Source organism: Equus asinus, chromosome 3 (genome assembly GCF_041296235.1).
Source record: "Equus asinus isolate D_3611 breed Donkey chromosome 3, EquAss-T2T_v2, whole genome shotgun sequence".
In the NCBI taxonomy this organism is placed as follows: Eukaryota; Metazoa; Chordata; class Mammalia; order Perissodactyla; family Equidae; genus Equus; species Equus asinus.
In genome coordinates this window covers 108,822,064-108,835,789 of record NC_091792.1, presented here as the reverse complement: position 1 = coordinate 108,835,789, position 13,726 = coordinate 108,822,064, and the positions used below count along the sequence as shown (strand labels likewise).

Below are 13,726 nucleotides of genomic sequence, written 5' to 3'. Positions count from 1 at the left end.
AGTTCAACAACATAAAAAACTAATTATTTAAATGAACTTTATATAGCATGCACAGATCTACTACTTATAAAATTTATTTTAGTTAAATAAAAATTACCTGCAAGGGTCCATATGGATTTTTTATAAGTTGTAAGTTGGCTTAGGTGTTAGATTTTGGTGGGGGATGAAGGATTTGGATAAGAATAAGAAGGAAAAATGCTATTCATATTCAGGAACGCAGGCTAGCACAAGGAAGAGTATGGAAACAAACCATAGGGTGGAGGGGGAGGTGAGGGTGGGATAGCGAGCCACTTTTTTAATGAAGGGCATAGTTAGTAAAGAGAACAAAAGGCAAAGGTGAATAGTAATGTGGACCAGCCTAAGGATTTAAACATTTACTGTGGGACAGTGAGGGACTATGAAGATCAGTGGCCAGTGATACAGTGGAAATAGTATATATTTGGTTAATTGTCAATAGAGTAGCAAAAAGCTATATGTATAAAAATTATCTTTACTCATCCTGTCATTACTTTCTATAGCGAAAAATTAGAAACAGTCTAAATTCTCTCATAGGAAATCTGTTAAGTTATAGTTTGTCACTTAGATATAGTATGCAGACGTAATAGTCCAACACAACATGGGAAGCTATATAACATTTGAAAACGCATATTGTTGAAATGTGATATAGTGATGAGACTGTAGGTGATAGCCCCCTACTCCATTGCACCCAGAGTTTTTAAATGTAAATTTGTAGTTCTTTAGAATTAAAGTTGTAATTAAGTTATAATAAGTTAAAGTTATAAAATTTAAAAATCTGGTGGCAGTTTATAGAGAAAACAAAGTGCTGATTATTTCTTAGCAGAGATTGACATTTGTTTTAGTTTTTGGATGGAAAACTGTAAAGGCCACAGGAAAGGTTTTTTAGTTTGTGGTTTTATGACTAGAAACGGTGTCACTGGAAAATATTTGGAAATGATGCTTTCTTAGGAATAGGAGAAAAAAATAATTACCCGGTTATAGACTGGTTGCAGCATATTTTGTTTTGAATGTTATGTGTTCTATTAACCTTTATTTTCAAATTATTGATAAGAAGATTTGTTTAATTTTAGGAGATGGGTGGAATTTATTCATAAATTATTCTCTTCGTAATCCTCTTCATTGACTTATTGGCTATTTTACTAACTTATTTGAATGTATATACCAAGAGAAGAGGTAAAAATCAAAATAGTCCATCCTACTATCATTTCATGCAAAATTTTGGACAGTAAAGTTGTTACTGTATTTAAGTTTTAGGTTTACCCAGAAAGACTATTCTTAAATAAACTAACTTTAATTTTTTAATACTTATAAGTTATAGAACATTCAAGAGTAATTTTACAATACTTAAGAGTTCTTAAAGGCATGCGATATTTATTATATTGATATTTCCTTGGGTAAGTCACTTGAACTCTAAGTTTTCTGTATAAAATGAGAATTACTTTCGACTCTCAGAGTTAAGAGACTTAAACTTTAATAAGTATAAATGCTAAGGACTTTGCTGTCAGTAATAATAACTACTATAAATATTTTTCTTTTCAGGTATGGTAGTTACTAGACTTTTATTTAAGCTCCCTTTGGATTTAGTAATGACTAGACTTAAGTTTCTTTAGTGTGCTCCCTGGATCACTTGCATCAGTACTATCTGATTGTTAACATGCAGAATTCTGAGACCCACCTTAAACCTGTTGAATTCCTAATAGTTCACTTATTTTGTAGGCACACTGAAGTTTAAGACCAGATGATGCATGTTAGTGGATAGGAGAGGAGGCATAAAAAGTGTCTTATTTAGGTTGCTCCTGGGAGTTAGCTCAAAATAAGGCTAGAATCTAAGAAATGTCATTCATCCAGAATTAAATCTACTCACTCTAAATTTTATACTCACTGCTTTCACGTCCATCCCAAAGAACCCATTTTTCTTTCCTTTAAAGGTTTCTCCATATTTCTTTTAATTTTGATAACCAAACCACTATCCAGTACGTAAGAGCTTTAGTTTTCTGTTCTGTTGTTAAATTTGCCTATTCATCAAAGCCCTTAAATCTGAGAGTCATTCCCATTATCTTTAGAGTGCTCACAGTAAAGATAGCCATCTGTAGGCTTCTTCATTGCACATCTCCTCAAGAGGTAACTATTAGGTTGGCGGTTCTTTAATTGTAATGACCACAGACCTGCAGTTGATGACCACAGACCTGCAGGTTCTCTTAACTTATTCTGAGCCCTGTTTTGCCTAAGGCCTCACAGTTCTCTGTGATATCCTGGCTGGGAGTAACTAATTTATCAGAACAGTGGGCATATGTTTGTAGTATCTGGTTAGAACCAATGCCACCAAAGAATCTCAACCCTAAATGACTCTACCAGCTGGATAGATGCCTTTATTTCGGACCTTGGGTATTCCATTGCTAATATTTAAATATCACTGATAACTTTGCAATAATAATTTGTAACCTTCCAGTATTTTGGTGGCTCTAGCTTATTTATTCCTTTCCTGTTACTGATTTTTATCTGGCAATTTAGAGGAAAAATCTAAGGAAGTATTAAAATACAAAGAATTGTTAGCTGGAGATCTGTCTCTGGGTATTCTAGGCTTTTGGTATGGACTTGTTCTAGCTTAATGATAGTCGTTTTATTATTATTATTTTTTTGTCTCTGACAGCCTGGGAAGGAAAAAACATATATGTATATACATTCTTGAACCACTCTTGCTGTGTGAAGTAAGATGTGTGTTAGTCTAAGAATCCAAGCGTTTTAGTAATACCTAGTGGACATTTTCCATCACTCACTGTCTACTTCTCCCATACATTCACATCACTCCCACAACAGAGCATGCCACCTTTTACTTTAACGTTAGGTATATTTCTCTTTTCCTGTAAATCAAAATTTCTTCTGAGATTTAAAAAAGTTATATAAAATTCAAACCTTCAGTATTCATCTTAAAGAAAATTCCTTTAAGATTAGAATAAATGGTTTTATAGTTTGTCCACTGGACCAAATTACTTGCTTCTGTTTTTCCCTCTCTATTATGTCTTTGCTCAACCCTTCTCATTGCTTCAGATGTGACCCTGCTTTACCTCCCTACGTAGGACTATTCCTGGATCATGTTTCCTTCAGACTTATCTCATATGCCACTTCTTCTAGGAAACTTTCTATTTTTATTTCTCTCCAAAATGGATATGACCATTCATATTAAAAACAGAACAAAACTTCTGTAGCTATTTACCCATTCTTTTACAAAATAATAGTGTGGGCTGGCTTGTTCTTCTTTGATAGCTTGTGAAAGAAAGATTAGTAATATAAGCAGCTCTTTATCTTATTCATCTGTGTATATCCGTTGGCTGAGCAGTTTTATTTGTATCATAGATATAAATAGTTCTTTAAAGCATTTATTTAATTGGGCATTAATCGCTTTATGCACAAATAGGTAAAACCTTACTGAATGCTGTTAATTTTTGATGATTATTTGACAGCTAACCAGTATTTATTATGTGTCATGTTTGCTTTCAGCATTGTGCTAGGTTGGTAAAGAACTATGAAAAATACTTCCTTAAGTTGGTGAGGTCATTTTACCATATGGCTCAGAGAGCTTAGAGCCAGGGTTTGTTTAGATTATATAGATACTGCACTGTAGTGTAAGTGGAGGGCATAATTAATACATGCAAATATATGAATTTTATAAGTAAACATTTGTATTGTCAAGAGCCATTCCATAGGTGGTGGGGAATATTGCCTTATTGAAAAGGGGAGGACCCTTAAATCTGAGAAAGTAGTCCTGAACCAAGGTTAGGGGACACTTATTTTCATTTGGTGTTAACTGCCTAGTTAAGGGTCAGCTCTTTGTTGATCACTTAATAAAAGATAGAATGCTTGGACCGTCCTGGTGGTATAGTGGTTAGGTTCATGCACTCTGCTTCAGCAACGCGGGGTTCACAGGTTCAGATCCCCGGTGCGGACCTACACACTGCTAATCAAGCCATGCTGTGGTGATGTCCCACATACAAAAGAGGAAGATTGACCTAGATGTTAGGTCGGCAACAGTCTTCTTCAAGCACAAAGAAGAAGATTGGCCCTGTGCTAACATCTGTTACCGATCTTCCTCACCAAAAAAAACCCAAAAAGCAAACCACAATTCTTTTAAGTACACAGAAGTAAGAGATATGCTGAACATTTTATATGTCATTTCATTTGCAGACTACCTAAAACAAGTATGAACTAGGTGGTAATAACCTTGTTTATAAGATGAAGAAACGCAAGCTCAGAGAAGTTATAGAGAGAGAGGTAGCTGGGATTTAAACTTCAGCTGCTTTGGTTTCCAAGCTCACGTTCTTGAGTACTATATTATGTAGCTTCACACTGGAGAATGTGGAAAGGGTGTGTGTTTAAAGGGGTTCCCTCTTTGGGGAATGAGCTCTCCCAGTCTAAGTGCTTCTTTAAATTTTAGTCGCATTTAAATCATGATTAACATAGGAATTTACTACTGAAGTAGTGTAAAGAATTTACTACTGAAGTAGTATAAGGTCCCTAAAGGATTCTGTAAAAGAATATAATTGATATTACTTTGTATTTAGGCGTGAATTACCCTTCACTAAGTCGGCTCATCTCACCAATCCTTGGAATGAACATAAACCAGTAAAGATTGGGCGTGATGGACAGGTTTGTTTTTTAATTGAATTTTTGAAAAAACACATTAATCAGCCCTTTTATTGATCTTTATTGAAGGACATTTTAAAACCATTTCTGAAAGAATTTGTGTGAAAGTTTAAGGGAAAAAATTCTTATTTTAAGTTCATGATTACTGTGATGATGACTCATTAATAAGATCTCCATTAATGTTGAAAGATAGATGGCTTTCTACAGTACTTTCATTAATACAACTGCAGGAAAAGTTTTTGAACAGAATTGACCTGATTTTAAATGGTTTTTCATTATATTACTACTGTTTAACAGATTCTGCACTTGTATAATGTATTTTGGAAATGCCCTTGAGCAACTTTACTAAAGTTTTTTGAATAGCAAGAAGCTTTATGAAAAGAAGATAAGTGTATGTACTCAGATTTTCAAGTCTGCAAATGAAATTAAGAGTGCAGTGATTTAAAATAAACCCAAACCTTTGACCATCATAGTTTCTGTGTAATTTTGAACCAGAAGTTATGTTTTCATTGCTCATAAGTGAAAATGTTGCTAATTAAAAACAAAATTTAATTTTAAAAAGTCGATAGTCTGCCTTGTTTAATCTAATGTATTTTAGTACATTTAGCAGCTCATAATTATGAAAGTTGTTGGCACACACTAACATACGTTGTTCTTCCAGTGTATTAAGATGGATGACTTTGTCCTGATATTTTTGTATTTCGCACAAAGAAATATTCCTCCTTTGCAGAGGGCAGTTGTCACAGAGTTTTAAGGAACCTCATTTGTGTATTTTACTTTGGAGATTCTACACTTTTAGTTTTTAGCTTTATATAAATAACATGAAACAATTTTGAAAGGTTTTTTCCAAAACCTTTCAAGGAAGTTGATTGGAATCCCATGTGATCCTTACCCTTGGGAAGGAAACCTCCAAGTCAGTCTGTTTTTGTTCTTGTACACCAGGAAAATAGAAGTCTATTGAAAGTTTCTCCTGTTTCATCTTGTAAATTCGTACTTTCTTACTATAGGAAATTGAACTCGAATGTGGAACCCAGCTTTGTCTTCTATTTCCCCCCGATGAAAGTATTGACTTATATCAGGTCATTCATAAAATGCGTCACAAGAGAAGAATGCATTCTCAGCCCCGATCAAGAGGACGTCCATCCCGTCGAGAACCAGTCCGGGATGTGGGAAGGTTAGAAACGTTCTTTGGACTGATAATAGGCACATGTATCAGAATAACATGATGGAGGAATGTGATTCGTCAAAAGTTTGTCCTGCGGTAAAGAAGAAAGAGAAAATCCTCAAATCAAGCTGCATGGACTAGTTTGTGGCTTCATTGAGGATTTCACATGGTCACCTTGGTCTCAGTCATTTTTCAAGAGGAAAATGGGGATCTTTCCTTATGCAGAAAAAGTGCTAAAAAGTGATAACCAGATTAGATTAGATAATATTGTGATAATACAATGTATACAATTGAAATGAGGTGGGCCTTTGTTGCTAAGAACAGGCTAGAAAGGAGGAAGAGGAAAAATTCTTTATTTGCCAAAATTGTTAATATTTTGTAAAAAGCCTTTTCTTTCAGGTGTGTCTCTGGATAAGCCTTGTCAGATATGGGACTTTTATAAAGGATCACTAATATTTTTTCAGAAGATGACGCCTCATTTAGAGGATAAAATATTTTAAGTTATTTTGATATTCAAGAGGAGCATTATTGGGACTATTTCAGATTTTATCACCGTGATGTGTTAATCCCATTGCCAGATATTCTCTAACATGTACCCAGTGAATTCACACATCTTGCTGAGCTTCTGAAAACAATAGGTTCTTTCCAAAGGGGATCAAGTGGCCTTGGGAGACCCGGCAACAAACCAAAAAGAAGGGCTGTTGCTGTGTCTGTTTACAACTTTTCCAGATGCTGGCAGTACCTGTGGACTTAAAGTGTTTTTTAGAGGATCGCCATGGTTATTGATCACTACTTTATGAACTTAAACATCATTTTCCAGGAAAAGGGGGTTTAACTTGTTACAGAATTGGAGAAGTCTTTGCAAAGGACTGATTTATGCCCTTCTACCCAACACCTTCCCTTGTATAGATTTGCATACAGCTAAATCTAAAATTTCTGCTAAAGACTCTTGGATGTATGGTTGATGGGATGAAACCTTTGGTTAAGTTTCCTTTCAGTGGAAACATCCTGTGGTAGGTACAGATAATCCAACAAGAGTCCCCATTTCTTTGAGCTTAAAAAGGACACTGTCGAGTAGGTAGGAGGAAACCTGGCAGAGCACCCTTATTTTTGGCCTAAAAGGACTGAGCACCAAGATGTCATTTGAAGTTTTAAGCTAAGAGGTTTCCAGTGCAATACAGTACATACGAGTGAAGTTTTTACCTCAGTTTTGCAATGGACTGCAAACTATACTTATTACACCACTACACCTTCTCTCAAGCCTGCCAGGGCCTCCATATATGTATGTGGCTTACAGCTTAAAGTCAGTAGTTGGACTACTATATGAACTGTTACTATCATGTTTTATACCGGTCGTAAATGCACTCCCCCAACTACAAGAAAGCGGTATGTTTATTTTTTAAACCAGCTTTTAATTTTCTTAGTCTTATTTATTGTAGATACAACTGTTTTTATTCTGTTGGGGGGCTTGGGATTATTGCACTTTGCACTTTTAGTGAGTTTGTGTTACAAAAGTTAATGAAAGTAGTTGATGTTCAGAGAAATAGCTGGAAAACTAGTGATGCCAGGTTATTACAGAGTTTTTATTTGACATTAAGGGTAAAAGATATATTACCCAAAAAACTTGAGCTTTTTGTTTTTATTTTCTGTAGCTCTTTATTAAATGCTAAGTAAAATGAAGTGTATTTAATGATGTATTACATTGCTGAGATATATGGAAGACAGTAAAGAGCAGCCCTCTGCATATAGTAAAATTTCATCTTCTAAAGAATACACTTTGAACTTGTTTTATGAACTCTGTTAAAACTCTGCCCCATTACTTGCTATTTTTATTTTAAGGCATTGTCTGTGGAAAAAATTCCCTTAATTCCTAAATGTTATTAACTATAGAAGTTAGTTTTTCAAAGTATTAAGATTTTCAAAACTTTCCTGTAAAGTCACTTTTAATTATCAAATTTTCTGTATGACTGTGTGAAAAGTATAATTTTGTGTGAAGCAGAAGAAAAATAAGAAATTCTTAGTTTTGTTTAGACTGACCCTGAAATGACATTAGCAACTTTAAATATGTAGATTTTAGAATTACCTATTGTGTAATGGTGATACACAGTTTTTTTCCTTTCTTATTCACCTGATTTTGAGATTTTATTTGAGAAAATGTTTTAATTGTTAAACTGGATATATACATTAGTTTGAGGGCAGCTCAGTTACTTTTGTTTAGATTACTAAAATGTGATTTATATATTTTGAGCAGATTCTTTTTTCCATGTGTCTCTTCATAGCATGAGAATTGCATAGACTATCTACTTTCGGCAATACATTTAGGGATTGGTTTATAGTAACTAATTTGAGAAATTAAAATTTAGAAATTTTAAGATTAGTTGCTCACCAAAATTTAGGGTGTTATTTTAAAGAAAATAATGGGCTATTCTTTATACTTAGTTCTGTCAGAAACTCTTGCTTTGCTGTTTGTTCTCCTAGCAGTTTTTGGTTTAATTTCTAATGTGTCTAATTTGTGTAGGCGTCGACCAGAAGATTATGATATTCATAACAGCAGAAAGAAACCAAGGATTGACTATGCCCCTGAGTTTCACCAGAGACCAGGTTAATATTTTATAATCCTGCAGATATTTGACTTAAAATTATAAAAACAAACAAACAAAACACAGAAACTTCTATCATAATCCTGTGGTTTTAAAAGTGAGAAAATTTAGGATGTGGCTACTTAAACCTTAGGAAGTTAACAGTTCTCACATAGTAATTACTTTGTTAAGTAACTTCCTCCACTTTGTTAAGGTTGTCTGATCTACTCTAGTGTGACTCATTATCGTAATTTGTTAATTACCTGAAGTTACTAATTTATAAATTACTGCACAAACAGGAACTGCACATGTGTTTTAAGATTAAATGTAGATAGAGAAAGCAGTGATCTTATACTCTATTGTGCTTTTTATTCCCTATGATACTTACTATTTCATGTGTACAGCTTTAATTAGAAACTCAAATTATGCTATATTTTTCTAAATAATGTTTGACTTCATGTTTTTAGAGAGGAATGGGAAATACTTGGTTTGTAATTTAAAAGCAGCTAAGTTAGTCTTTCCCTTACTGGAATTAAAAAAGGCAAACTGCATCTAAGAGAAGATATTTATTAAAACAGTGATAACACTTATAAAATATTAGACAGTTTGGAAATAGGTGTTAGCATTACAGCAGTATTACATAAGTGGCTTGATAATCGGCCTCATTCTTCTTCAAAATGGGTATTCCAGAGAGTGAAATTAGTTTTCCCCCAGTAACATGGCTAAAGTGTTTGACGTTTTATTTGTGGAGTCCTTACTAAAAGAAGGGGGAAAGACTGTTTCTCTTACCATATGGTTCTTTCATTTAACATGTATGCATCTTCATTTTTGCAGTTTTGTTTTTCTCCCCCTTAAGTTTGCATATTTTAAAACTATCTATGGTTGACTTAAGGCTTGTGTGTACCATCCAGGTGGAAGGTAGACATTTGTTTTAAGGAAGTCCTATTACAGTGTCCTCAAGATAATTCCTCTGCCGTTACCTTCCTTATGGTGTAGGGTGAAGAAATTTTCTATCTAGTGAGAATTGGGATGTGGATTTAGAAGATCCATATGAAAACCTCTCTAGCACTTTGTAATTCTGTGATAACAGTAAGTTATTTAGTTACTTCCTAGATTCTCATGTAATCTGAGAAGAAAATCCGAAAATGGAATATACAATAATAGCATCACTTAATAGCATCACTGTATTTCATGGGAAGAATTGAAATGAGTGGTAAGGAAGGTCTAATTATAATGCCATAATAAAAAGTATAAATTTGATTTACTAAAATGCTTGATGTTTGAACAGGGTATTTAAAGGATCCACGATACCAGGAAGTAGACAGGTAAGTTGGGTTCACTCTTGCTTAGTTTTGAATTACATTCTTGGAACTAGTTTATGAATTACCTGAATTTAGTTTCACAAATCTTATTCCCAACAGACGATTTTCAGGAGTTCGCCGAGATGTATTTTTAAATGGGGTAAGCATTTTATTTTATATTTTTAATGTACATAAAATCAGGATCTGATTTATTTTGTAAGCCTGAGTTGGATTTTTATTTGCTATTGACATTATCATCTTTCATTTTAGTCCTACAATGATTATGTGAGGGAATTTCATAACATGGGACCACCACCACCTTGGCAAGGAATGGTTTGTATTCTGTTTTTGCAAGTTATTTAACTTCATTTGTAGTTCCATATATTGAGTGCTTGCTTGGAATATGATTGTTACACTTACCCATTAAGGGACTTAAGTTACATATCTTTGGTGATAAATAATTACATGCTATTTTAACACTAAAGACTAATGAGTAATTTGATTTGTGTTAATAGGTCAGGCTTACTTGATAGGTGTTATGGTTAAGTATTATAGTGGTTGTTAGTGCAAACTCTGCCTGCTTTTACGTACCTTCACTTCTCAACTCTGTGACCTTGGGCAAGTTTCGTAATATATTTTTTAGTTTTCCTTATCTTTAAAACTCAACAGGCATTCCTTCATTCTTTGGCTCATCAAACCAATATTTAGTACCTACTCTGTTCAAGGCACTGTTTACTCTGGGTATACATTGGTGAATGAAATGGACATTATGTCTGTCCTTGTATGGCTTAAAATCTAGTGGAATAAACCTCGTGGGATTGTCAAGAAGCTAAATTTACAAAATACGTGTAAAGTTGAGCATAGTGCCTGATCCTGATACTCAGTAAATTCTCTATAGAAAATAAAGTTAATTAAACTGTTCCTAATTTTAATTTTTTCCTTTAAGCAAGCTGGATATTCTTAGGGTATATTTTAAGGTATTGAGGATAGCTGAAGCATTATATTCCTAAGAAATAAAAAGCTTGGAAGTTTTAGTAGTTCTTATTGTTTCTTATCTTTTTTTCCTTAAATTTTAAATGCTGCTTATAATATGGCCCCTTCGTCTAACTTTTGTTTCACTTAAGGTACTGTATACAGATAGATGAATGTATAAGGTTTCTTTCCTTTAGATTCTGTAAAATAAAAAAAAATCAAAATATTTAATAATGTCTTGGCACTAACTAGGGAAGTAACCTTTGATTTGCCCCTATTCATTTTATAACGGCATTTAAAAGTTCATTAGCTCCTGGAGGTTTTTTTTTTTTTTTTAAAGAGTAGATTTTTACATAGTGGTTAAGATGACTGATTTTAGAACCAGGATGCCTGATGTTGTGTCCCAGTTCCACCCCTTTAGTAGTGTAATCCTAAATTACTTAACCAGTTGATGCCTCATTTTCCACTTTTTTAAACTAGGAATGATAATACTTATCTCATAGGTTTGCTGTGAGAATTAAATAAGATGTGTAAATTGTTTAGGACAGTGCCTATCTCATAGTAAGCACTGTGTGAGGGTTATTTCTATTAGTATTTAAATGATATGGTATAAAAGTATAAACATGTTATTTTAAAAGATGTGTGATTAGAGAGTTTATAATGCACATATTTTCAACAAGTAAATGAGGGTATTTTGAAGAACCTTAATGCCATCAAAGTAAATGGCTAGTACAGATTATTGTTTGGGATGGGTGATTTGGGTAGGGGAATTCTAAGAATGATTTGTTTACAGAGCTATTTGGGTAGATGCTTACGGAAGTGGTTTTCTTTTTTTAGGCTCCTTATCCTGGAATGGAACAACCTCCACACCATCCTTACTATCAGCACCATGCTCCACCTCCTCAAGCTCATCCTCCTTACTCAGGACATCATCCAGTACCACACGAAGCAAGATACAGAGATAAACGAGTAGTAAGTGCATGAGAAGGCAAAAGTGTGAGGGAGCTACTAAGAATTCTGTAAACAATTTAAATGTGGGTGTTGCCAGATTATATTGAATGGTGGACTATTTAATATTCTTTGTGCAAACTATTTTGGAGTAGTTTACAACCTATTTTTTGTTAAGAAATGGCTGATCTCTTTGGATTATCTAAATAGACATATTTCTTTTACTGATCAAACACAAACTGCTTAAGTTGAGGCAACTCCTACATGTAACTCTTAGGTGTAATGTCCTAGGGATATAGTAAATTAGGATATTTTCTTTCTGTCCTGAGGTCTTCAGTTATAACTGTGTAATTAGTATTGCAAATAGATATTTCTAAGCTTTCTGTATATTCTGGCTGGCTCAGTTAATTTTCATAGGACAGGTGGTGATAATCTCCAATCCCATTTAGTCATCTATTTCTGTTTATACCACATTTTGTTAAAATTAGTAACCAAGTGAATTGTTTCACTTCCTCTCTGTGATTCTTAGGATGATGCTAGCACATGACAAACAGATGTTAAGAAATGAAGCAGAACAGTAATTGTCCTTTAGTAATTACTGGTTCTAATAATTCGATAAGATCCATATGAAAGCTTTTTTTGCTCACTTCAAAACAGGTTGAATGAAAGACTGTAGTTTGAAGTTTCTGGGTTTTCATTATACTAGTTGGGCTCAGATTGTTTATTAAATGGTATTTATTTCCTTGATACTTTTATTTTTAAAAGTGAAATTGTTTTCTGGCACTTGCTGACATAATTCCTTTGTATATAAATTTGATAGCTTTAGAAAGGTAGTTTGGTTGTTAAAGTAAGATAACACAATTTGGGATTCCCAACCCTGCCCTCCCTTGACATAATGAGTTTGTGCTGGGCCAAGTAAACATCCTTTTATCTTCCGACTTAGGTGAAGAGCATGTATATTTGAGATGGCCAGTTGGAGCAGTAGTTTCCTAGCCTGTCTTTGAGATACTTTTAGCTGATGCCATTTATTTCCTATCCTGGTAAAGATGTTAATCTTTCAAAATGAAATCACATTAGGACCTTTAATAATTCAGTAAAACAATTTCTGATCCTAACTGACAAACAGACTTTAGTAGTTTTTTTTTTCAGTCACACAAGAAGAAATATACAGCCTGTGTACGATGAAATCTTAGTTAACTAGATCAGTTGTGATGTTTTTAAAAATGCCTTTTTTTAAATGATTGCATGATTTTCAAAATGGGAAGTCTTTCTAAGATTCTCTTACCAAAGTATACTTGTCCTTTTTAACAAGTTCTGCTATTTCATGCACCTTTAGAGTATGTGTGTGTGTGTATGTGTGTATGTATATATTCCATGGTTATGTAATAATCACATATTCACTGTATGTGAAAGATAGTGTGCAATTTGTTTCAGACCTTAAAGTCTATATTTAAGCTGACTTTTGAAAAGAGACCAAGTTCTAGTTAAGAAGTAAAGGTGAGTTGAGAACTAAAAGTAGAAAGCTAGAGCAGGGGTCAAGCTAAGAAGTAGCCACAGTAACTTGCTACCTCACTTAGTTGCTCATAGTACTCTTTCTTGTCCTTTTCAGCCTTTTGTATATTATTAGCTCTGTGTGGAATAGACTTCACAGTCTTACCGAAGTACATATTTTCTTAAAATTCTATCAAATTCCATAAATTGTTTGTCATTTTTTGAAAGAAAATCTGGAATGTAAATTCCTTATTTCACCATAAGAGGGCAGAGTTGGTTCAAGTTAGTTTGTAGAATCAAAGGATGAAAAGAAAGTAGAGTTCACCTCTTGCAGAAAAACATTGATGACATTTAGCATAATTGGCAGCATGTATGCATGATGCAACATTGATGGTCATCACTAGGAGATTACTTTGGCCTAAATCTTATTAAAGGAATTGGATGGAAAAGTTACTGAAGTTACATAGGAAACTACATGAAATTATTTTTAACTGATATTTGGATAATGCCTGTTGTCAGTTATCTAGTAAGACATCAAAATCCTTTTTCTGAACAATGACAAAATTACATTTTATAAATTAATACATTAGCGCATTTCTCTAGATTGTTTC

The 13,726-nt window shown here is 33.7% G+C and overlaps 1 protein-coding gene across 6 annotated transcripts in view; it reads left to right on the top strand.

Moving 5' to 3' along the window:
* The window catches only part of YTHDC1 (YTH N6-methyladenosine RNA binding protein C1), a 35,403-nt gene that overhangs the window by 20,598 nt on the left and 1,079 nt on the right, over positions 1 to 13,726 (top strand). For 3 of the 6 annotated variants that reach the window (XM_070505732.1, XM_014860179.3, XM_070505734.1), the window contains 7 exons: positions 4,578 to 4,662; positions 5,667 to 5,833; positions 8,343 to 8,425; positions 9,692 to 9,728; positions 9,825 to 9,864; positions 9,975 to 10,037; positions 11,514 to 11,648. In XM_070505732.1, coding sequence (XP_070361833.1) covers positions 4,578 to 4,662; positions 5,667 to 5,833; positions 8,343 to 8,425; positions 9,692 to 9,728; positions 9,825 to 9,864; positions 9,975 to 10,037; positions 11,514 to 11,648 — 610 coding nt within the window. Of the gene's footprint in view, positions 1 to 4,577; positions 4,663 to 5,666; positions 5,834 to 8,342; positions 8,426 to 9,691; positions 9,729 to 9,800; positions 9,865 to 9,974; positions 10,038 to 11,513; positions 11,649 to 13,726 lie in introns of all 6 variants that reach the window. The other 3 variants (XM_070505731.1, XM_014860178.3, XM_070505733.1) reach the window with 1 other exon arrangement.